General features: G+C 39.3%; 1 protein-coding gene across 1 annotated transcript in view; it reads right to left on the reverse strand.

The window, feature by feature from the left end:
* Window positions 1-43: 43 nt before the first annotated feature.
* The window catches only part of CHP1 (calcineurin like EF-hand protein 1), a 29,108-nt gene continuing 3,454 nt past the window's right edge, over window positions 44-25,697 (reverse strand). The window contains exons 2-7 of the mRNA XM_069461353.1: window positions 20,148-20,220; window positions 12,835-12,915; window positions 8,446-8,573; window positions 5,349-5,410; window positions 2,136-2,258; window positions 44-2,006 (exon numbers count right to left, since the gene is read on the reverse strand). Coding sequence (XP_069317454.1) covers window positions 1,953-2,006; window positions 2,136-2,258; window positions 5,349-5,410; window positions 8,446-8,573; window positions 12,835-12,915; window positions 20,148-20,220 — 521 coding nt within the window. The 3' untranslated portion in view covers window positions 44-1,952. The remainder of the gene's footprint in view (window positions 2,007-2,135; window positions 2,259-5,348; window positions 5,411-8,445; window positions 8,574-12,834; window positions 12,916-20,147; window positions 20,221-25,697) is intronic.

Here is a 25,697-nt window from a genome sequence, read left to right on the forward strand (position 1 = left end):
TAAAACACACAGACAAAATCAAGTTATTTTGTTTTAACCACAAGTATTTATTGATGGATCGATGATACAATTTTAATGAAACAATAAGGCACAACTGTGGATTAAAACAGTTTGCTGTACAGCCAAAAGGGAGAAAAGCCATAATATTAGGAACCTTAAATATGTAAATCAAGGAGCCTCTGAAGTACCTCTCTAGCAGATCATGTCAGACAATTCTTCCCTTTTATCCAATTTCTATATTACATCACTTGGTAATAGACTGATACTTCATAAAAAATTCCTCATTTGTTTACACTTGAGCCATCCAGCCTGCCCACTCCCCTGTTCCCCACCCTTCCCCATCCGTTTGCAGTGAGTGATATTTTTTAGCAATCCCCTTCCTAAAGAATTGTGTACACATCTTAGCCTTCTAAAGCGAGGAAACAAGCAAACAAACAAGCAAGCAAGCAAGCAAACAAGCAAGCAATGAATCAGAGAAAGTCAGCCAAGGGCAGATATATAGATGAATTGTCTCATACAGACATATGTTAGGATGTCAACAACCTGATTCATTGAAGCTTAAACTAAGCTGACTTTGGCAGAGAAGTTGCTGTGGCCTGCACAAAGACCTGTAATGCCACCTTAGGTTGTGGCATCAGTGCCAGACCCCTAAGGGTTAGCAGTCGTCTACATGAAGAACTAAGAAGCTTATACAACCAGGCAGCTAATGATACAATACATTCAATGCTTTGGACCTGCATTAGGAGCTGACTATGGCTTCCATCATTAACATTTGTCAAGTGTAAAATTCATAAAGAATTTTGTATAAAACTTCAAGACACTGAGGACAATCTTTAAATCTTTTGGACTGGGATAAATTAGGCACTTCCATAACACTAATCTTTCTACTTGGAAATGTGAGGTGGAAAGCATTCCAGTGCACATAACACTGAGGCATAAATCATGCCGCACAGGTGTGAATTCAGGAGGCTTTGGGGGTACCCAGCCTCCTTGTTCAAAAAGCCATGAGAAAGTCCCCAAGCATATTGTCAGAGCAGCCATTCTGGTGGTAACAGTGTCCCCAAACTAAGCAAACTTGCAGGCATATGGCTCTTTTCTGAATAATCAACACTGCACGGACAGAGCCACATAGGTACGTAAGTTGAGAATCAGAAGCCAGAGGTAGAGCACCCTGGGCAAGACTTGGCTCTACACCTCTCACCAAGGCCACCTTTCAAGAAAGAAATCTTCACCTAGCAGCCCTTTGATGACAGAACAGAGTGCGAGGGATAAAGAGATGGTCTCGTTCTTCAGAGAGAAATGATGGTTACCGAAAAGCTCCTGGAGAGGCAAAATCCCAGAGACCCATTGAAGTGTGAAGGTGATAAAAACTGCCAGACCACCAAACTATCCTGCCAAGTCAGAAATGTATTTAACAGGCATAGCTTGGGGTGCCAAGTAGAACAGAGGAGATTTTGAGACTCAATAAAAAGTAGGGAGACTGTAAGACTAAGTGAATGGTTTGTGGGGTGACAGAGAGCTAGGAAGCAAAGAACATATAAAAAGGATGAAAAGTATGCCAAAGCCCCACTAGAGGGAAGGCAGCATGGCTACAGCCTACATATGGTGAAAGAGCTTTGCTGGCTTGTTCTTGGCATTATTCCCTCTCACTTTCTCAGACTGGATGTATGTGTAGCATACATTAGCAGAACAGGGGAAGGATGATATTTATAAATGCAGAACTGATGAATGGATAATGAACAGAAATAGACTGGGTGTACCATCCTGTAATGCCCTGTTTATATACCAAAGGCAGGTTTGTGTTGACAGAACATATTTGGGGTTGTCATGCAACAGCAGTAGTACTTTGGGATAAGGGGAATAACGGGTGGAGGTGGGGCTGGTAGATGGGAGAACTCTCAAGTTCCAGTTCTTAAATACTAGAAAGCAATGAACAGTTTGGTTTCCATCCCTTAGTGAAGAAATCGGATGCTCATTTTCTGCTCTACATCCACCTTCTCCAAAACCTGGCGGAAAAAAACAATTACAGTTATGAAGGTTGCAACAGTCCCCAGCTCTTATCTAAATAATCGTTCTCCCCCTCCCTCTTCTGCAGTAGAATTTAACTTTTTCAAACAAAGAGGTGATTGACCAACCTTAACAAATTCTGTGAAAGATATGGCACTGTCCCCATCCTGATCAGCCTCCTGAATAGTCCTGTCTGCTATACTGCCCAGCTGTTCATCTGAGATATTCACTCCAACCATCATGCGTAGCACCTGCAGGAACAAGAGCCAGGAATTACAATACAAGGGACCTGGAAGTCAGTGCAACTCTTACTAGGATTAAAGATAAATCCACCACACCCCACTTTCCCTATGATGCCCTCAAATATAATCAAGCTTTGCACCATGTTTTGGTCAATGACAGACTGCGTATACAATGGTGGTCCCATAAGATTTTAACACTGTAGTTTTATTGTACCATTTCCATGTTTAGATATTAGATACACAAATACTTACCATAGTGTTACAATTGCCTACAGTAGTCAGTACAGTAACATGCTGTACAGCTTTATAGCCTAGGAGCAATAGGCTACACTACATAGCCTAAGTGTATAATACTCTATACCACATAGGTTTGTCAAGTACCCTCTATGACTGCAGTCCCCAACTCCTGGGCCACAGACCAGTATCAGGCCAAACAGTAGGAACCAGGCTAAACAGTAGGAGGTGAGTGGCCACAAGTGAGCAAAGCTTCATCTGCGCTGACAGCCACTCCCCATTGCTCACATCACCGCCTAAGCTCTGCCTCCTGTCAGATCAGCAGTGGCATTAGATTCTCATAGGAGCGCGAACCCTACTGTAAACTGTACATGCAAGGGATCTAGGTTGTGTGCTCTATGAGAATATAATGCCTGATGATCTGAGGTGGAGCAGAGGCGGTGATGCTAGTGCTAGGGAGTGGCTGTAAATATAGATTATCATTAGCAGAGAGGTCTGACTGCACAGTAAATGTAACGCACTTGAAACCATCCACCCTGCCTCGGTCTGTGGGAAAAACGTCTTCCATGAAACTGATCCCTGGTGCCAAAAAGGTTGGGGACTGCTGCTCTATGATGTTCTCACAATAATGAAATTGCCTAGGCCAGGCGAGGCCTGTAATCCTAGCACTCTGGGAGACCAAGGCGGGCGGACTGTTTGAACTCAGGAGTTCGAGACCAGCCTGAGCAAGAACGAGACCCCATCTCTACTAAAAATAGAAAGAAATTATATGGACAGCTAAAAATATATAGAAAAATTAGCCAGGCATGGTGGCGCATGCCTGTAGTCCCAGCTACTTGAGAGGCTGAGGCAGAAGGATCACTTGAGCCCAGGAGTTTAAGGTTGCTGTGAGTGAGGCTGATGCTATGGCACTCTAGTCCGGGTAACAGAGTGAGACTCTGTCTCAAAAAAAAAAAAAAAAGTCCAACCAGGACTTTTTACAAGAATCATATTAAGAAAACGTGACTACTCAGCCTTTCCTTAGGATAAACTCATCACAAACTTTTAACATCCACTGAATAGCTAAGAATTCCAAGTTTCCAAATGTTTTAGGAATTGCAGTGTCTAGAAAGATAAACTTTGTTCTTTTCTCTCATTTTGGTAAAATGTTCATATCCCCTTCCTGCAGGATAAAACTCATCGTGACATCTCGACAGTTAATGAGCACCTTTGTCCCAAAGTCATTCTTGGCCCCAGGAACACTCTAGTGGAACTTACTGGCACTCTGGCCTTATGGGTGTCCTCCCCACTCCCTGCCTGAGGCTTTCTTTATCCTAATAATAAAAACAAATCAATCCTTTGCTCCAAAAAAATGTTTCTGGCAGCCATATCTGGGCCAACTATAGAGTGACTGCCTCTATCTTTTCTCTTCAGAACTCAGCAGCCTATATGTAGCAACTTTCAATGAAACAAATTCTGTTCACTGAAAAAAGAAATTCCCAACTCAAAAGCAAGGAATACTAACACTGACCTGCAGACTATTTAGTTTTTTGCTCATACACAGAAATGTAGGAATACTTTGGATTGGTCCTGAATCTAGCCTGAGTAATTTTCAACTTGGAAGACTTCTCAAAACTTCTCTAAATAAATTAAGATTTACTTAAGAATAAGTGGAAACCACTTTACTTTTTAGGTATTTCTTGAAATGGAGAAATCTCTCATGGAAATTCAGGAATGTCTTAGCCTACAAGGGTCCTCCAGACCCTAGGCATCTTAGATTTGATGAAACATGGTATCTCTTCCAACAAATCAGAAAGCTTCATAGAAAGAGAAAGCCAAATGTCCTTTTTCTTATTTTTATCCTAGAATGTTTAAAAAAAAAATAACTCTTAAGTGGTTCTGTAAGTTAGATCACTTCATACAAGCCATACATATATATATATACACACACACACACACACACACACACACACACACAGACTTTTTTAAAAAGCATCATGGCCGGGCGCGGTGGCTCACGCCTGTAATCCTAGCACTCTGGGAGGCTGAGGCAGGAGGATCGCTCAAGGTCAGGAGTTCGAGACCAGCCTGAGCAAGAGCGAGACCCCGTCTCTACTAAAAATAGAAAGAAATTATCTGGCCAACTAAAATATATATAGAAAAAATTAGCCGGGCATGGTGGCCCATGCCTGTAGTCCCAGCTACTCGGGAGGCTGAGGCAGTAGGATCGCTTAAGCCCAGGAGTTTGAAGTTGCTGTGAGCTAGGCTGATGCCACGGCACTCACTCTAGCCAGGGCAACAAAGCGACACTCTGTCTCAAAAAAAATAAAATAAAAATAAAAAATAAAAAGCATCATTTGCTCTCCTCCTAAACTTTCGGAAAGTAAAAGAGGTGGGGGAAAGAGAAGGGTAATGCTAATAGGATGAAATGCCAGTCCTTGCTAGTTGGAGGACCAGGAATTGTCCACAGGAGAAGCAAAGGACAGTGAGCAATTAGCTCAGGGTATACCAGCACAGCTAACAGTTCTTTAACTCTTATTTCAAGCCTAAGGACAGAATAAACAGCAGCATTTACCTAAGTATCATCAGAATTATGTGGTTTCCAACAAGCTGATTTGGCAATAACTAAACTATTTGATAAACCATGTTGTATATTTTAGCTCTGTCATTACCTAAAAGACATTTAGTTAGCTTTTAAACAGTAAAGACATCTATCTGTGAAAACTCAGTGAGCCATTTCAAGTTTTCCCAAGTCATCTACACAGCCTTATATCTAAGATGGGATTCTGCATACAACAGTAATTAAATAAATACTTACTGAAAGGAAGAACAATTCCTGCCCACAAAAACAAGCAGACAGGGCCCAAACACAAGTTAGCCACATACCTGTAACAGCTCATCACGGGAGATCTTGTCATCTTTATCCAAATCATATAGTCGAAAAGCAACTGGTATGGAAAAACCAGAAGTTAGTAGAAATTCTGTAGTGCTTTCCCCTTCTCCAGGAACTAAATATATTTGTAAAGGACACTAGACAGAAAACTGATAGCCAATTAATAGATTTTCCAATAGCAATTATATTACTTGATGAAATATGATCTTTCTTCCAACAAATGAAAATATTTGATAAAAAGGGAAAGCTGACTGGGCACGGTGGCAACAGAATTCTAATTAATTTTCAGCTTACTGTAAAACTTAGTCCAGGCCGGGCGCGGTGGCTCATGCCTGTAACACTAGCACTCTGGGAGGCCAAGGTGGGAGGATCACTGGAGGTTAGGAGTTTGAGACCAGCCTGAGGAAGAGCGAGAACCCCGTCTCTACTAAAAATAGAAAGAAATGATCTGGACAGCTAAAAATATATAGGAAAAATTAGCCGGGCACGGTGGTGCATGCCTGTAATCCTAGCTACTCGGGAGGCTGAGGCAGAAGGATTGCTTGAGCCCAGCAGTTTGAGGTTGCTATGAGCTAGGCTGATGCCACGGCACTCTAGCCCAGGCAACAGAGCAAGATTCTGTCTCAAAAAAAAAAAAAAAAAAAAAAGACAGAGTCTTGCTCATGCTCAGGCTGGTCTCTGAATTCCTGAGCTCAAGCAATCCTCCCACTTCAGCCTCCCAGAGTGCTAGGATTACAGGCATGAACCACCACGCCTGGCCTATTTTTATTTTTAATAAAATTATATAATTTGATAAAAAATGAAACATGAATATGGAAAAAAAACTTATTGTTTCTATGCAAATTAGACTGACTACTTCAGAAAGACTCAAAATTAAGTCACCAGATGAAAACTATTGCCAAAGTGTGGCAACACAACTGTAAAAGATTGACAGAAAAAATGTAAACACCCAGAATGATTCTATTCTCAGAATGCTTTAAGCATTCTTTGAGCATCTTTAAGTTCTCCTTGCACTTAAAAGAAGCTGCAACTAGAAACCTAGGATGATACATTATAGATGTGCTCTATACAAAAAAGTCATACAACTCCCATCAGCAGACCTACACTAACACAAAACTAAACAAAATAACCCTTGGCCATACTACATCAAAAGATTGGCAAATGATGTGTTTTTAAATATTTTACGGTAAAATACAATGTTAAACCATGTATTTTTTTCTATGATTCTATGCTATAGCTGACTTTTTCAATTATTGATCAACTGCTGGTCTAACAGCATTGAGAAATAAAATTTCTACCATAGAAATTTTGCATGTTAGAAGCAGGCAAAGATACTAAACATATATGCTAAAACTCTTATCAAAACATAGACATAAGGCTTTGCCTCAAACAGTATTTTGTCTTGAAATAAGGAACAGAAATTCATTAATATGTCTTCTCTGGGGGCGGGGGGGGGGAGGGCTGTCTAAAAAAATTCACTAATAAACACAAAATATCTAATAAATTTGAGGATAATTCATTAGAGTTCTATTTTCTTCTATAATCAATTTTGTTTATATTTAGGTTTTGTTTTTCATTAAGATATATGATCTTGTGGGTATGCTGAGCAGTATTTTAGTATTTTGTTTCAAAAATCTTCCCCATCGTATACAACAAGGCTCATTTCAATGCTCCTCAAACTATTCATCTAACATATTTTTTTTTTAATTTTGTTTTATTTTATTTTTTTTAGACAAGAGTCTTGCTCTGTTGCTGGCACTAGAGTGCCACAGTGTCAACTTAACTCACAGCAACCTCAAACTCCTGGGCTCAAGTGATTCTCCTGCCTCAGCCTCCCAAGTAGCTGGGACTACAGGTGTGCACCACTACGCCTGGCTAATCTTTTATATTTTTAGTTGCTCAGCCAAATTTCTTTCTATTTTTTAGTAGAGACAGGGTCTCACTCTTGCTCAGGTTGGTTTAAAACTCCTGAGCTCAAGCAATCCTCCCACCTTGGCCTTCCAGAGTGCTAGGATTACAGGCATGAGCCACCATGCCGGCCATTCATCTAACGTATCAATAGAGAAGTAAACTCATACTCCTATACCCAAGGAGATCTGGGGATACAGACCAAGGGCCACAAACTAAAAAATTAAGTTTCATGTACCATTCTTCAAATGTACATAAATTTGGCATTATATTCTATCATTTATCTATTATTTGTTTTAACATTAAAAAGCCCTTTATTTTTTCTTTAAATCACCAAGTAAAATTTTGATGGACCCCATTTATTCTGTGGCTTCACAAATCTCTCTATATTCCACTGTGTACTCTTGCAAGAAAAGCTCGGGCTCAGTAAGTTTAATACAATTTCAATTTCAACTTGTGTTGAATGAAAAGAGAAATTTCAATTTCCTGGAGAAGTGTTGTAAGGCATTGGGCAATATCATACACGAAGTTGCAGAAACTTCTTTGGCATGTAACAAAAGCAAAGGAAGAAAAAAAAAAATCATACATGAACTGACAAGAGCAGAAGGGAAATGTAACAAATATTCAAGAAAAGGAGGCAAAAGGCACGGGGACAAAAATCAAATCTTGCACTAATCCAGCTGTCCACTCCCACATTAGCCACATCCAGAGTCTATCAAATTCTAAGATAGGCTGAGGACTGCCATTATTCCTTACAGATGGGGCCTGGGCCTTCTTCACTATTGCTACTCTAGCACTTACCACAGTGCCCGGCAAACAGTAGGTGCTCAATGAATTATAATGATAGCTAACACTTATTGAGTACCTAGTATATGCCAGGTACTGTTAAAGCACTTGATGTAAATCAGCTCCTTTAACACTCACAATGATCTGATGCAGAATACCTTAATATCCCATTTTACAGAAGAAACTTAGGCCCAAAGATTTTTAAGTAACTTGCCGAAAGTCACAAGGTCAAAATGTAGTAGAGCTGGGACTCAAACTCAGCCAGTGTAGCTCCAGGGTCTGAGCTCTTAACTGCTATGCTCTTGTAAATGCTTGTTCAATGAATAAATGAGCAAATAAATCATTTTTAAGGAATGAAAAGCAAATATTTTAAACCAGAAGACTTTTGCTGCTTACAGTGCAGTTTGTTGCTTCGGCTGTTGAGTGGTTCTGGTCCATTCACATCTTTGCTCTTTTCATTATCCTCGATGGGTCGAAAATGAGCCAAAGTTCTCATGAATCCACGGAAGTTTACCTGGTCCTCTCTGATGGGGAAATATAACAAACAGAACACCATATCGATCAGGGTGATGATTTCTTATGAATTCTATGTATTGGCAACAGCTTTAGCTACAGTAGCCTGAAAATCCATTTAATGAGGTCTCTTTCTATATGCATGATACTTTAGGGCTCATAGAATATCATTTAAGCCTAACCCCAACCTTGTGAGGTAGATGTTAATATTTCCACTTTATAAATGATTAACCTGACTTAGGCAAGTAGCATGATTTATCAGGGTCAGAGTTATCTATTGAATTTACTTATATTTCTTTTCTTAAAAAAAGGATTTAGAAGTAGTGCCAGAGCTATACAAACATGAGAGCCAGAACCTGAACTCACTGCTTTCAACCCTGCAGTGAGCCACAAGTTAGTCATTTCAACCCAAGGACTCCTCAATCACCTCCCAATCTCCCCTACAGTAATGTATACCTAGGGATATTTTTAAATTAAGGCATATTATGGAAAAGCTCCTTTTAAAATAAAGTTTATTTAGTTGTAGAAGCAATTAAACATATATTTGAAAATTTGGAAAAAAGAAAAATATCACTCCTAATTCTACCAACTACTGTTTCCATTCAATATAAACACTTTGGAACATTTTAAATGCCTGCATAATAATTATGTGGATATATCATGATTTTATTATTCCTTCATAATTGGATTTTTTCTCATTTTTCATTATCATAAGCAATGTTTTAAAAGACTTCTTTGTGTATAAAGCCTTTTTAGTACTTAGGCTTAGAGAAAATCTCTTTATCATGCCATAGGCTAATCAATAATCCTATAAGAAAAAATTCTCAAAACTTAAAGAATGTTCTTTAATATTAAAAAACAATGTCTCAAGGGGCAAAATTATTTATTTATCTAAGGCAGTCATGGAAACAGCAGACAGCCTGGTTCTGTGGCTGCCTAAAAAAAGTCCCAGTTTGGCCGGGCATGGTGGCTCACGCCTGTAATCCTAGCACTCTGGGAAGCTGAGGCAGGAGGATCGCTCAAGGTCAGGAGTTTGAGACCAGCCTGAGAAAGAGCGAGACCCCATCTCTACTAAAAATAGAAAGAAATTATCTGGACAACTAAAAATATATATAGAAAAAAATTAGCCGGGCATGGTGGTGCGTGCCTGTAGTCCCAGCCACTCGGGAGGCTGAGGCTGAGGAAGGAGTATTGCTTGAGCCCAAGAGTTTGAGGTTGTTGTGAGCTAGGCTGACACCACGGCACTCTAGCCCAGGCAACAGAGTGAGACTCTGTCTCAAAAAAAAAAAAAAAAAGACTAGCTTTTGAGCCCACTGTACTCAAAAGAATACCTTTAGTTCTTCAAGGGAGTTATACTGCTAATAGAGTAGTATCTGGTAAAAAATGTAAAATACAAGGAATCAAATAATGTGGAATAAGATGTAAGTCATATGCCAGAACAAACAGATTAATGGATATTATTAGCATAAAGTTTCTGAGTAAAAAGGAACTAAATACAATGGTTCACTTTCAATTCTCATTCTTTCAAACAAAGGAACAAACAAACAAAAATTCCATGTGCCTAAGACTAGAGAAGAAAGAAAAACTTAGACGCCAAGTATCTATCTGATTAGAGCAAGGAGCAGAGGTGCAGCCTGCTAAGAGCTAAGCAGTAGAGCCCACTACAGTCCTCTGCTTCCTCATATGTACCCTGCCTAATTTCCTCAGCAGTAGCTTGGTGGGCAGGATGGCAAGTGATACTGTAGTCAGAGCAAATGTGGTTTAGCCTTACAAAATAGCTTTCCACAAGCTGCTTCTTCAAGTAATCAATGGTGACTAAGGAACTCTGAAGAAAAGTTGGCAGAATGACTCTACTGGGTTTACTTTTCATTACAAAAGGTTTGGATACAAAGCATAGCTATGAAAGTTATCTCTGGACAGGGTTCAATGCTATGCAAGGGCTAAAAGAGGAAGCAGAAAAATGGAAGAATTCAGCATAAAAACCACACCTGAAACAATCAGAGCAGTTCAGGGAAAGAGAGAGGAAAAAAAGAGGAAGGGTATGAGATTAGTCATGGTCAATATGAATTTCAAAAGACCAAGTAAGTCTAAGTCTGATTCAATTCCCTTCTTTACATAAACTAACTGCCAGTCTCCATTCCCTTACTGTCATTCAAATTGATTGAGTGACCAACCCTCTCAACTAGCAAATTACTTTGCTCTCAATTCAGAGTTCTAAAATTTCCTCCCCAGGCATTTTATCTGTTAGTGTCCTTGCTGACAGTCTCATTATTAAGAACTGGCACCCATGTAACATTTTACAATTCTTTCGGTCATAAAGACAATTCACATGGAGCCAGGAAGAAACTATTTAGGAGATTACTTAAAACAAGATTATATGATAAGCTTTATTCATGAAAAGGTAGCTAATCAAATCAATAAATATTTACTAGTACTCTGAAGGCAGTGTATTAGGTAGTGAAGCATATCAAAAGTCTAATTTTATATTAAACCCAATTTAAGGAATAATCTACTTGAAAAAGTACATGTGTGATGAGGAGAATTGTATCCTTAGTGAATATCATAAAAGTAAAACAAAGGCAATGGAAATGTTCCAGATTAAAGGAGGGTAAAGAGATATGACAACTATGCCCAGACTAGATCCTGTACTGGAGAAGGGGAAGTGCTATAAAGGAGATTAATTAATGGATGAACTCACAAAATTAGAATATAAATAATAGATTAGGATAAAACAGATAATAGATTAATAAAACAGAGTAAAAGATTAAAGTATTTTATCAATGTTTAGTTTATTGAAGTGGATAACTATACTATGGATATATAAAAGAATATTGTTATTCTTAGTAAGCACACACTGAAGCATTCAGGGGTAAAGGGCCACGACTATGCAACTTACCCTCAAAAGGTAGAAAAATACAATTATGTGAACATACACACAGAACAATTATGTAAGTGTACGTATATGTATCTGAGAGGGAAGTATGTACAGAGAGAGAGAGAGAGAAAGGGGAGGGTAGAAAGAGGGAGTGTGTATAGAGTGAGCATGGGCATGCAACTGCACTGTCCAATACTGCAGCCACTAGTCACACATAGCTATGAGCATTTGAAACATTCATCTGACTTGGTATGTGCTGTAAGTGTAAATTACACATTGGATTTCAAAAACTTAATATGAAAAAAGAATGTAAAATATCTCAGTAATTTTTAATATTGATTATGTATGGAAATGATAATATTTTTAATATATTGGGTTAAATAAAATATATATTGTGAAAGTTAATTTAAATTATTTATTTTTACTTTTTTAATACAGCTACTAGAAAATATATAATTATATATGTGGCTTCTATTATATTTTCATTGGCTACTACTGAGAGCATACAAATGAGCCAAAATGTTAATATAATAGATGCATCTGGGTAAATGATATTTGAAATTATTTCCAAATAAACATTTTTTAAAAGTCTAGTTTTACATCAGTGATAAACAGAGATTAAAGACAAAATTTTGCTGGACATAGTGGCTGAAACCTATAATCCAAGGCAGGAGGATGGCTTGAGCCCAGGAGTTTGAGGTTGCAATAAGGTATGATGAAACCACTTCACTCTAGAATAGGTGACAGAGTGAGACCCTATCTCAACAAATAAATAATTTAAAAATAAGATTAGAATATGTGGAGAAAGGCAAAACATTTTTTTTTTTTTTTTTAAGCAGAATCCCGCTCTGCCACCCGGGGTAGAGTGCCGTGGCGTCAGCCTAGTTCATAGCAACCTCAAACTCCTGGGCTCAAGCAATCCTTCTGCCTCAGTCTCCCAAGTAGCTGGGACTACAGCCATGCGCCACCATGCCCGGCTAATTTTTTCTGTATGTTTTTAGTTGTCCAGCTAATTTCTTTCTATTTTTAGTAGAGATGGGGTCTCACTCTTGCTCAGGCTGGTTTTGAACTCTTGACCTCGAGCGATCCTCCCACCTTGGCCTCCCAGAGTGCTAGGATTACAGGCGTGAGCCACCGCGCCCAGCCGCAAAAACATTTTTTTAAAAATTAAAAAAAAAGACAGAATTTTGAAAACAGGCTTGTATATCTATTTGAAGTTTAAAACAGAGGAGAGTACGAAAGAAGAGATATTTTAGATATGACCAAATTAAGGATGCCCAATATAATCAAGGGGATCATACTCTGAGATGACCCAACCAATGTTATTATTTCATATTAGCAATTAATTGAGGCTGAGACAGCCTCAGAAACAAAGTATATCAACTGCACTGACTCACCCCTCTGGAAAGAAGGCATTGATGATCCGGTCTCCCAGTGGGTTGATGGCAAGTTCTGGAATCCTCTGGAAATCTTCCCGGCTGCCAAGAGAATCACCTGGAGTTAGAGACCATTGACCCTTGGCATAAACTCCTTCAGTCTAAATGAGGGTACAACCTAGTAAGAATATCTCCTGGAATTTACTTCTACGGCAAATTATACCAAATAACTGCAAAGAATAGCACTTTAATAGCTGCCAAGTGTTTCTTGCACCAACTCAGGAGTGGAAGAAGCCAGATTTGACTATGCCACATTCCAGTGAATTCAGCACACAATAAACCAACTGACAAGCAAATACTAAGCTGTCCCTTAGTAAATGATTCCTTGAACATTACCATTTTGTACTTAGTTATTAAGTTTGGAGACTGAACAGCAAATGGAAAGTATCAAATACTACGGAACTTAAATATGGGGGCAAAATATTTAGAGGGGTCTCCATATCCTTGTTAAGAAGATCTAAAGCACCTATGAAATTGGACGAATTCTTAGGCAATGCTTATATCAATATGAGAACCCATGGATTTCCATATTTCCTTGCTCTGTCTCTAGCTTTTTTTCCATTTCCTTCTACACACTAGAGCTGTAGAGGCAATGGAGAACATAACAAAGAGCAACCATCCTCACGTAACTTAGGTGGGTGTAGCAAATATTAGTTACTGTTCATTGCACATATATTATGTGCTGCTTTTATAAACATTATCTCATTTCTTCATGCCCATGTTTTATCTATATCCTTTTAGAGCTGAGGAAATTGGGAGTCACAGAGAAAAGTAACTTGTCCAGTGCCACACCACTAAGTAGCAGAATTGTGATTTAAATCTAAGTCTGTAAGTCAAATTATGTGTTCTCTTTCTAAAAACCACATTTCTTTTCCATATTAAACTTCTTGAAAGAAAGTTGCTCTCCCAAAAAATATTCAGTAAGTATTTTTTTTAAACTTCTTTGGTTGATGTCCTGTGCCAAGAATATAAAGCTACAACATATCTGCACTGCACTCTTCAAAATATCCACGTCACGAAGGACAAAGAAAGGCAGAGGATTGTTACAGATCAAAGGGGACTAAAGAGACAACTAAACCCAATGAACGATCCTGGACAAGGACAAATATTGCTATAAGGGACATCTGGGTGACAGGTGAAAATGGAACATGGACCACACAGAATACAAACTATTACATAATAGTACTATATCAAAATACTAAATTTCTTGATTTATTTGTATTTATTTATGTATTTATTTTTTGAGACAGAGCCTCACTCTGTTGCCCGGGCTAGAGTGCTGTGGCGTCAGCCTAGCTCACAGCAATCTCAAACTCCTGGGCTCAAGCAATCCTACTGCCTCAGCCTCCCGAGGAGCTGGGACTACAGGCATGAGCCACCATGCCTGGCTACTTTTTCTATATGCTTTTAGTTGTCCAGTTAATTTCTTTCTATTTTTAGTAGAGATGGGGTCTCGCTCTTTCTCAGGCTGGTCTCGAACTCCTGAGCTCAAATGATCCACCTGCCTTGGCCTCCCAGAGTGCTAGGATTACAGGCGTGAGCCACCGTGCCTGGCCAATTTCTTGATTTTGATCTGAGAATGTCTTTGTTATAGTAAATATACACTGAAGTATGTGACAAAATGTTAACAATTGGTGAATCTGGATATTAGAAAGAAAATTCTCTTTGTACTATTCTTGTTATTTTTAAGTTTGAAATTATTTCCAGATAAAAGGTTTAAAATATACATATATAAACTTGAATGAATCTGATTCCTGCCTTCCAGAAGTTTGGTGACAGAAGAGATAAAACACAATCCTCCACTTTATACTAAATGCTAATGAAGATAAAAGAGATCATGAAATGCTTCTATTTTAACACAGGAGTCTTCACACTCTGTTCCTCTTGTGGCTTAACATTTATGTGGTGCTTAATTAATCAACAAGCTCATTTCCACCACATCTGGTGACACAGGTAGAAACTGACCTAGTGAACTGAGCACAAAGCTCTGGAAGAGTAACTCTGGATTCTAATTTTCCTTGATCATTCACAGTTGTAATTTTTATCTCAATGAATGAACCAGAAAAAGCCAATCAAAAGATAATTAGATTGGTCAAGATGATAAAGAAAATCACTGAGGTCCTGATTATGTAATTCAACAAACATGTACTAAGCTTTTATTACATAATTTGCTCTATAATACAAAGTCCACATTATCACCAAAATGTAGCTCCTCTTATTTGACAGGTTAAGAAACAATAACTACACCCTTTGAAATGAAGGCTAAGGCTGATTTGAATTGCATGGCCACATACTTCAGTTTAATGTCTAACAAGCTTAAGTAATTTTAGCTGAGAAGAGGCACAGTTTAAATATCAAGCCTACCATCAAGTGTTAGGTGCACAACCTAGCCTGAACTCCTTTAATCTCAATAAGAGAATCTAGACTTGGACTTCCAATCTCAATAAAGACCTAAACCTTGTCCTTTGATACTATTTAACTCCAGTCTTAGATTTTAGATTGTATATAGAATGTGGTTCCAGTCACCAGACCAAGAGGAATACTACTGAAAGTATCAAAATAAAAATGAAAAGAGTATAAAAAATAGTTTGTCATCGGCTAAACAATATGCAACTTATTACTTGCTCTGTAGTAGAACACAGATCATCCTGGCAGTTTCTCTAAACTTATATTTTCAAATTTGCCCATCAACACAAACCTAATAGAGAAAAATACTCCAAAGTGGCCCACATGCCACAAGTACGAGACTCATTTGAAATTCAGATTTTTATGTACTTACTAAAAAACATATTGACATTATATTGTGACTCGTGGTATACCTAGGAAACTCTTCCTCAAAGATTTTTTGAGAAAAAGATATTATTAAAGGTAGCAGGCAAGTCTGAGTATGGAACCATGTTTATGGCATTCTTTGTGGCCAAGAAATTCCCAATGAGGAGTGGTTTTCCAGACATTCAAGGGCACAGGGATGCTCTGAAAAACCAGAGTTTGAAAGACTGTTAGCAACCAGAAGTGCCATCCCTCTACACTGCAAGTTCCTTCTCTTATTTGGAGATTTTGCTTCACAGCTAACTTCTATTTCAAGCACCCAGAAGTTGATGCTTTAGATGACTTATATATAATGAGATTATTTAAGTAGTATAATAGAGATTAGTCATATGGCACAAGATATTTATTAACACAGAAATGACCAATAATTTCCATTACCTAAAGCATTTAATCAATATTTTAAATTAAATCAATAATTTTGTTGTTTTGATAAAATTATTTTATATAAAGTGCTAATAAATGTCAAAGCCAGTCTGTTAGTTGTTTATTTTAGGGTTCTAGGGCCAGGCTGGCTGATCTGCAAGGTTGCATTCTGACTTTTGGTTGACGGAAGTGGACACATGCACGTTTACGTCTTCTCATCCTAATTCTCTAAAATCTTTTGCTGAAATGTCAGCAAAAATGTACACATGAGAATATATCCACAATATAAACAATCAGGGTGGGAGAAGTATGAGAAAATCTGGAATTTAGAAAGTAGATGTGCATATAATAACAAGTAAGTTGGAGTAGAAGTTCCATGAATAGGCCACAGTAGAGCTGAGAGCCATTTTGCCCTGCAGAGTCACAGGGAGGCAAGTCACTCAGAGTTGCCAGGTAAGGGAAGCAGTATTCAAAGTAATTAATTAAAGAACCTTTCTGTTTTCTTTTTCCTTTTCTTTTCAGAGACAGGTCTCACTCTGTCACCCAGGCTGGAGTGCAGTGGTAAGATCATAGTGCACTGTAACTCCTGGGTTCAAGAGATCCTCTTGCCTCAGCCTCCCAAGTAGCTGGGACTATAGATGTGTACCACCACACCTGGCCCTAAAGGACTTTGTAAACAATGGGCCTGGCCGGGTGCAGTGGCTCACACCTGTAATGCCAGCACTTTCAGAGACCAAGGCAGGAGGATCACTTGAGCCCAGGGGTTTGAGGCTGCAGTGAGCTACAATCACACCACTGTACTCCAGCACGGGCAACAGAGTGAGACCCTATCTCTAAAAAAAAAAAAAGAAAAGAAAAGAAAAAGAATGGGTGCCAGCTCCCCACTACTCCCAGTACCCTTCCCAAGATTACAAAACCATTTGTACCAAGGAAAAAATAGAGAACTGCTGGCAGGGCCAGTGGCTCACTCCTGTAATCCTAGCACTCTGGGAGGCCCAGGTGGGAGGACTGCTGGAGGTCTGGAGTTCAAGACCAGCCTGAACAAGAGCAAGACCCCATCTCTAACAAAAATAGAAAAAAAAAAATCAGTCGGGCATGATGGTGCCAGCCTGTAGTCCCAGCTACTCAGGAGGCTGAGGCAGGAGGGTCACTTCAGCCCAGGAGTTTGAGGCTACAGTGACCTATGATAATGCCACTGCACTCTACCCACGGTGACAGAGTAAGACTCTGTCGCAAAAAAAAACAAAAAAGAAAAAAAATGGAGAACTGCTATTAGAAAGATCTACCTGGGCAGGGATTCAACCAAGCATGGGAGGTTGGCCCCCCCAGCATTAATGACAACTACTAAGCACTAATAAGAACTCTAATAAGTAATCTAATAGACATTTGATAAGTTTTTACATCTGTAAAACAAAAATAAGCTATTATGATACAACAGAGGTCAGAGGACAAGAAAGGTTCTTAGAAATTAAAAATATGAATGTGGATTAAAAAAGTTCATCAAAAGGATTCAAAAATAAATTCAAGGATATCTTCTAGAAAGCAAAGGAAAAAGCCAAAGAGCCAGAAAATATAAAAGAAAAGTTAAGCCATGGTAGTCCAAAAGCCAACCAACAGAAATGTCATAAAGAACAAATAAAGAAGAGGGAGGAGGCCAGGCACGGTGGCTCACGCCTGTAATCCTAGCACTCTGGGAGGCCGAGGCGGGTGGATCGTTTGAGTTCAGGAGTTCGAGACCAGCCTGAGCAAGAACGAGACCCTGTCTCTACTAAAAATAAAAAGAAATTATATGGACAACTAAAAATATATATAGAAAAAATTAGCTGGGCATGGTGGCACATGCCTGTGGTCCCAGCTACTCGGGAGGCTGAGGCAGGAGGATCGCTTGAGCCCAGGAGTTTGAGGTTGCCGTGAGCTAGGCTGACGCCATGGCATTCTAGCCTGGGCAACAGAGTGAGACTCTCTCTGGGGGGAAAAAAAAAAACAAAAAAACTCCATTCCAACCAAAGTCTTCCATAGATTCTGCTTTGGGACTGACCACTACAAAGGAACACAGAATGATAAACTGTATACTATAGCCTCTCACTCTGTATGTAGAATTTGGCTTCAGGCCCTAGACATGGAGCACCTTGGAAGAGGAAAGTAAAAACAAAAAGTGTAAAAGGGAAAGTATTTCTCCTGATAACCACAACTGCCTTCTTAAGAAGGTGGGGGCTATTTCAGGTAACAAAATATTGGAATTCACTTGTATTCAGCAGAGCACCCTGATAGGTTCTGGAAAGGTCAAGATAGGTCTTGAGCTGAATTTGGCAGCAAAGGCTGGAGGAAGTGGATTCTCTCTGCACTACAAAGAGTTTAGAGTTCACCAGCTAATCTCTAAGGCAAGAGAGGGTAGGACAATTTTTGTACTTTAAAGGACACTATAAAAAGAGTGAAAAGACAATCCATATGAGCCACAATTCCACTCACAGGTATATGCCAAGAGAAATTAAAACATATGTCCACACAAAAATGTTCAAAGCAGCACTATTCACAATAGCCAAATGGTGTAAACTCAAATGTCTACCATCTGATAAATGGATAAACCAATGTGGCATAGCCATACAATGGAATTTATTATTCAGCTATAAAAGGGAATGAAGTACTGATAAATGCTACAACGTAGATGAACCTTGAAAACATCATGTTATATGGAAGAAGACTACATTTATATGAAATGTCCAGAGAGAGAAATAAAGTAGATTAGTGGTTGCCAGGGGTTCAGGGAAGGGGGAATAGGAAGTGATTACTTAATGGACATAAGGTTTCTATTTGGGGTGATGATTATGTTCAAAGGTTTAGCAACCATATTTCTTCCCCCTTTATGGTATATCCCATACCTGTGCTAGAAGCCTTCCAAAGATGTTCTAAACTGTTTCATGCCAGCCACCAGAGGGCAAACAGCTTCATTACATGCCAGTCAACCAAAGCTGAAGAACAACAGTATACAAAAGGCTGCTACTGAGAGTTAGGGTGGAAGATGGTGCTAAGTAGATATCTCATTTGACTGTGATAAGACAATTACAAACACAAAACAATGCAGCATTACATCACTCTGAGATCATATACTTACTCTAGACCAATTTCTCAACTTTGGCACTGTTGACATCTAGGGCAGAGTAATTCTTTGTCGTGGCAGTTGTCCTGTGCATTGCAGGATATTTAGCAGTACCCCTGGCTGCTGTCCTCTGGGCCCTAGTGGCATTTCCCAGTCATGACAATCAAATATGTCTCCAGAGGCCAGGTGCAGTGGCTCATGCCTAAAATCCTAGCACTCGAGAAGCCGAGGCGGGAGGATCGCTTGAGCTCAGGAATTTGAGACCAGCCTGAGCAAGAGCGAGACCCCATTCTCTACAAAAAATAGGAAACTTAGTCGGACATAGTCTGCACACCTGTAGTCTCTCTTACTCAGGAGGCTGACACAGGAAGATTTCTTGAGCCCAGGAGTTTGAGATTGCAGTGAGCTATGATGACAGCACTGCACTCTAGCCCAGTGATAGAGTGAGAGTTTTGTCTCAAAAGAAAAAAAAAAAAAGTCTCCAGAGATTTTGCCCCTGGGTGGCAAAATGGCCTTCAGATGAGAACCAAGACTATAGACTAAAATACTGAATATCTTGTCTAAAATTAATATAGGGTTATGGGTTGGGTTGGGAAATGAGAGAAGACAGAACAACCCTAAAACACCTGGGATTGCTATGGGTCAACTTCATAAAAGCCAATGTTTGGGAAAAGATTGAGAGAAAATGTAAGCAGAGAAAGCTGAAGCCTCAAAAGTACGTTCTTAGGACCAGAATAATGGCGATTTAAACTAAGGGGAGCTGGAATAAAGCAATAAGCATCTGGTGACAAATTTAATGTCATTGTTCTGCTGATTTAACTCCTTGTGGATCAGCGATACTCAAAGACCAGGAAAGAAATGGTCCCTGCCCTCTGAAAGCTAGATGCTTATCATGTCTGCTTCTAGGGATATAGGCAGCTGCTATTCAGACATTGCCAGGGAGTTTCTAGTTTCTGTGAGGAAAATAAAGAAGAGAACTGCCTACCTGAGAGTCCCGTTCTCTCCTTTGTCCAGGCTGGTGAACCGGCTGTAGAGGCGAGTGATTTGACTGTGGGAAACTAAAGAGCACAAAATTAGTCCCAGCTGGGGAAATAGCCCTCACCTGAATTGAACCCGCCCCCTACTATCAAATGCTTCCAGTGAGTAAGCCAGGGAGATATAGTAATTCTAAAGTTGTCTCTAACCAGGAGTTCAGGAGTTCGAGTCCAGCCTGGGCAACACAGCAAGAATTCCATCTCTACAAAAAATAAAAAAGTTAGCTGGGCATGGTGACGTGCTTTTAGTCCCAGCTACTCAGGAAGCTGAGGCAGGAGGATCATTTGAGCCAGGATTTCAAGGTTGTAGTGAGCTATGATCATGCCACTGTACTCTAGCCTGGGTGACAGCAAGACCCCTTCTCCAAAAATATTTTAAAGTTATCTTTAGAGCATCGATGCCGAAAGTTTAAAACCTAAAGAATGAAAGAAGTTAGAAAATTAAATAAAGAGCAATCAAAATTGAATCTTGGGGCCAAGAGCAGTGGCTCACGCCTGTAATCCTAGCACTCTGGGAGGCCGAGGCGGGAGGAATGTTTGAGCTCAGGAGTTCGAGACCAGCCTGAGCAAGAGCAAGATCCCGTCTCTTAAAAAAAAAAAAAGAAAGAAAGAAAATAGATAAAACACCATAAATTCAGGCACAAGGTGACAATTTTAATGAGGTAATAACTTCAGGTACACAATAAAACTTTGAAACTGCAAAAAGGCACGTGAGAGTTTTCACAAGGAGAAAAGCCAACAGCCAAAAAGGGTGTGACAAGTGTGGACTTTGTCCTAGGCTGTACCTTCAGAGGTTTAAAGGGGTGGCTGAAATAGTTCTGATAGTTGTTCTCCCTCAGCTCAAGAAACACAAATTTACTTGCAGTGTTGGGAACAATGGAACAAAGTAAACAGGGGCAAGCAGGAAGTGAGTGATCCATAGCTGGGATGAGGACACACTAGGTGTGGCTGTGAATTCTTTAGCATTAGGTTTCACCCTCAAAGCTGGGCTCTGTTCTACACTATGGCTCTAAGGTGAGCATAGAGCTGAGGAGGGAGCAAAATCACTCCCATCCAGGGCAGGGGCAGCAGAGCTCCAGCCACCACTCAGGAAGCAGTTGTGGACCGTTCTGCCAGCCAGCCAGGTGTGAATAGCTCACTATAAAGAGCACACACTTGTGAGGGTCAGGCAGACAGATTCGGATTCCATTCATAGCTTCATAGCTTACCAGTGAGGGGTCAGTGAATGGGGCTGGGGGCTAACTGAGGCAATGAAAGGAAAATGCTTGGCCAAGTGCCTGGCACATAACAAGCGCTCCAAGTTAGCTATCATCATCATCATCTTCATGTCGTGAGTGGAAGGCATAGTTTTACTGCTGCACTAATTACTTTCCATTTCCCTCCTGACTCTGCCAGTTATAACTGTTTTAAGAACTTGACTAGTTTCTCCCAGCTCTGGCCTCAGGCCTTAAAGGTTACTCTTATACTAAAGTTCCCTTTAGTTTAGCAAAAATAAGTACATTAAAGAATTACTAAGTTTCCCAAAATATTTTCTGAAAAAACAAAGTTTGTTCACAATCCCAACACTGCTGTTTCCATTTCTTCGTATATCACCTATTATAATGTCAGTCACTTGTATACTTTATATAATTCTAATAGCTTACTTTTCATTTAGTAATTCATAATTTTTCTATATTGCTTGGAGTCCTTTTTAATAACTGCATAATATTTGGTCCACTGGGTCAATTTTTAGTGTTTTGAATATTAAGTATTTTATATTGCTTTTCTTTAAGAAGGAAAACTATTTCTTTTTATACTAGTTTGAGAAAATAATCCATGTACATGGTAAAAATGCAAAAGTTACAAAATACACAATGAAAAGTCACCCTAATACTCCAATTTCCCAGTGTCCTATGCCAAAGGCCAACACTATTATCAGTTTCTTGTGAATCCTTCTAGAAATCTTCTATGAGTATATGTATTATGTCAGTATATACCTATGAGTGTGTATATATGTATATGTATGGTGATTTAGAAAACTTTAAAACTGGAAGGAATATTACCTAGTCCAACTCCTTCTATTAGGAAAATGAGCCAGCACATCTTTCTAATCTAGATTACCATCTAAAAGAACTGGGCACTGAAATCTCCTATAGTATGATTTTTTTTTTTTTTTTTGGAGACAGAGTCTCGCTTTGTTGCCCAGGCTAGAGTGAGTGCCGTGGCGTCAGCCTAGCTCACAGCAACCTCAAACTCCTGGACTTAAGCGATCCTACTGCCTCAGCCTCCCGAGTAGCTGGGACTACAGGCATGCGCCACCATGCCCGGCTAATTTTTTGTGTATATATATATTTTAGTTGTCCATATAATTTCTTTCTATTTTTAGTAGAGACGGGGGTCTCACTCTTGCTCAGGCTGGTCTTGAACTCCTGACCTTGAGCGATCCACCCACCTCGGCCTCCCAGAGTGCTAGGATTACAGGCGTGAGCCACCACGCCCGGCCAAGTATGATTTTTTAAAACTTCCTCAGTAAGTACTGGTATGGCATTACATCCCATCCATATTTCAAAAGAAAAAAAGGAATGAGTTTATGGCTGCTTGAATTCACAATTTACTAATATGTTAAAAATAAATATGTAAATATATAAACAAGTAACCAAAACAATCATAAAACTGCTATCTCCCAGGACTATATGGAAATCAGTGGAGAAATGTACAACCAAATGTCAACTTTTAAAATTAATATGGTCACATCTGAGCCTATCTCCTAAATTACGGAGTTAATAGTATAATTATGTTGTAACAAAAAGATTTGTTAACAAAAAAAAGAATGAGAGGAAGTGTTAATCTTGATGCTAAATCCACTGTGACAAAGAATATAAAGCAACCTCCAGGTGTAGAGCTCAGAACAACCCCAATCCATCTATAAAGAGGCTACACAATCCATATGCAGAAAGGCATTAGAACTGGCACGAATGATGTCAGGGCACCACGTTTCCAGTAAACTATTCTCACCTGAAAGCACTAAGCTTGCCAGATAGGTGCCCCAAACCTGCACAATCCTTGGTAACCCAAAGGAAGTCTCAGGAGTTGACGGTTACTCTCAGAAAAGGCTGTGCATAAGGACATGTCTTGAATGAAGCTATATTTTTCTCCACTGATGAGCAAATAATTATTTTAAAGCATTAAAAGATTATTTAGAAGACCATGTTAACCTCCCTGACTATAAATCTTTCTATCATCACTGTATTGTGCTCAGAGGAGAAAGGTGTTTCAGAGAAGTGCCAAGCACCAAGGAAAAATGGCAGAGGGAAGAATAAGAACAAAAAGGAAATAAGAAAAAAGTTATTTTGCCCTTGCCTTTATCCTAAATCTTAATGTAGAAGAACAAATTGATAACCTAGGTAAAGCATAAAAGGGTAGCCAAAGGTAGCTCTAGATAAAAGATTTTGGGCCAGTGGCTCATGCTAGTAATCCCAGCACTTTGGGAAGCCAAGGCAGGACCACTGGAGCCCAGGAGTTTGAGGCTGCAGTGAGATATGATCTGGCCACTGTACTCTAAGCCTGGGCGACAGAGTAAGACCTGTCTCTAAAAAAAATTCTTTTTAATAAAAAGATAAAAGATTTTTGAAGTTGAAGCCTATACCCCTAATCATTCCTCCTGAACACTTCATCTTAACATTACCCCTGACATGAGATTTCAAGATCTGGCCTCTTTTAATCTCTAAAAAAAAAAAAAAAAAGACTTAAAAAACATTATGTAAAACAAACAAACCCTACCTTCTCATAATTGGGGAAATCTGAATATGGACCAAATAGTAGATAATATTATAGAATTATCAACTTTCTTAGGTGTGATGATAGCATTGTGACTATGTAGGGAAAAAGAATCCCTATTCTCTGCAGATACATGCAGAAGTATCAACTTTCAAATGGTGCATCAAAAATATACATAAATAGATAAAGCTTTTATCTTTGCAGCTGCTGCAGGGGTCAATTATCTTCTAAATGAGTAAAACTCCAAGTACTCTATGCTCTGGACCACCTTCCCCTACCAAAAAAAAGTTCCCAGAGTCTCTCTCCCACAGAGCCCTCTCTAATTTAACAAGTGGTTGCCTCTTACCACTTTCTGGAAACAAAATGAGAATAAAATTCTGTACTAGAACTAGAAAAGTACAGAGCTTTACAAATTACCTAACTCAAAACAAGCTGAAGGTGTTAGTTATCCATTCATTTCCATTTCAATAGAAGGAAGAAGATAGTAGGGTCTTCTGTAGTGACACAACCTTCAGGCACCAAGGCTTGGCAGGTGAGGGTCATAAAAGGGTCCTGCACTGGAGGCAGTAGCAGCCAGGAGTTGCACTTCCACTTACATTCTAGCCCAGGAAATTGTTCTCAAGCAATTGCCTTTCCCAGCCTTGTACTTTGGTGGAAATGTAGGGAAACCCACATTGGTTTTATCATCACTATACCCTTTCAAACAAACAAAATCTCACCAGTCTGTACAATTTACTTCCTAAACCTGTTCAACACGCTGCACATACCACGTGACACACACCAGCCGGTAGAGACTAAAATAAATTAATCTGCATTCATTGTTACTTTGTTGGTATGAATTGCTTCTCATAGATAAGGTTTTAAATAATTCACAGCCAGCTTATTGCTACAGTTAAGTAAACTAAGGATGGGGATTACAAAAATCCCAAAGATATTTGTGGCTTTCCCCCAATTTCATCTTTTATTCAAATGAGCTTTAATCTATGAAAATGCAGAAGTGTGAAAGAAGGTAATAGAACAAAGACAGTATAGCAAATGTCTTATGCCAACCCGAAGCATTTCTTAGACCATGTTTCTTAAATTGTTAAAAATATAATTTCTACTCCTTTAAAAGTATTATTTTCTTAGAATTGGCAAAACGTCTGTACTTGATTCCTAATCCAATGCCTACTGAAAATAGAAAATGTATAAAATACTGTCACCTCATCCAATTGTATAGCCCTACACATAGTTTTTATAACTAGCACATGCAAATGGTATTTTCCCAATAAAATGATTGTTATCTATGATTCAAAATAATAATAGCTAACACACCGAATCTATTATACCAGACACTATTCTTTTTTTTTTTTTTTTTGAGACAGAGTCTCACTCTGTTGCCCAGGCTAGAGTGCCCGGGCGTCAGCCTAGCTCACAGCAACCTCAAACTCCTGGGCTCAAGTGATCCTCCTGCCTCAGCTTCCAGAATAGCTGGACTACAGGCATGCGCCACCATGCCCTGCTAATTTTTTTTTTTTTTTTTTTTTGAGACAGAGTCTCGCTTTATTGCCCAGGCTAGAGTGAGTGTCGTGGCATCGGCCTAGCTCACAGCAACCTCAAACTCCTGGGCTTAAGCGATCCTACCGCCTCAGCCTCCCGAGTAGCTGGGACTACAGGCATGCGCCACCATGCCCGGCTAATTTTTTCTATATATATTTTAGTTGGCCAGATAATTTCTTTCTATTTTTAGTAGAGACGGGGTCTCG

Source organism: Eulemur rufifrons, chromosome 2 (assembly GCF_041146395.1).
Source record: "Eulemur rufifrons isolate Redbay chromosome 2, OSU_ERuf_1, whole genome shotgun sequence".
In the NCBI taxonomy this organism is placed as follows: domain Eukaryota; kingdom Metazoa; phylum Chordata; class Mammalia; order Primates; family Lemuridae; genus Eulemur; species Eulemur rufifrons.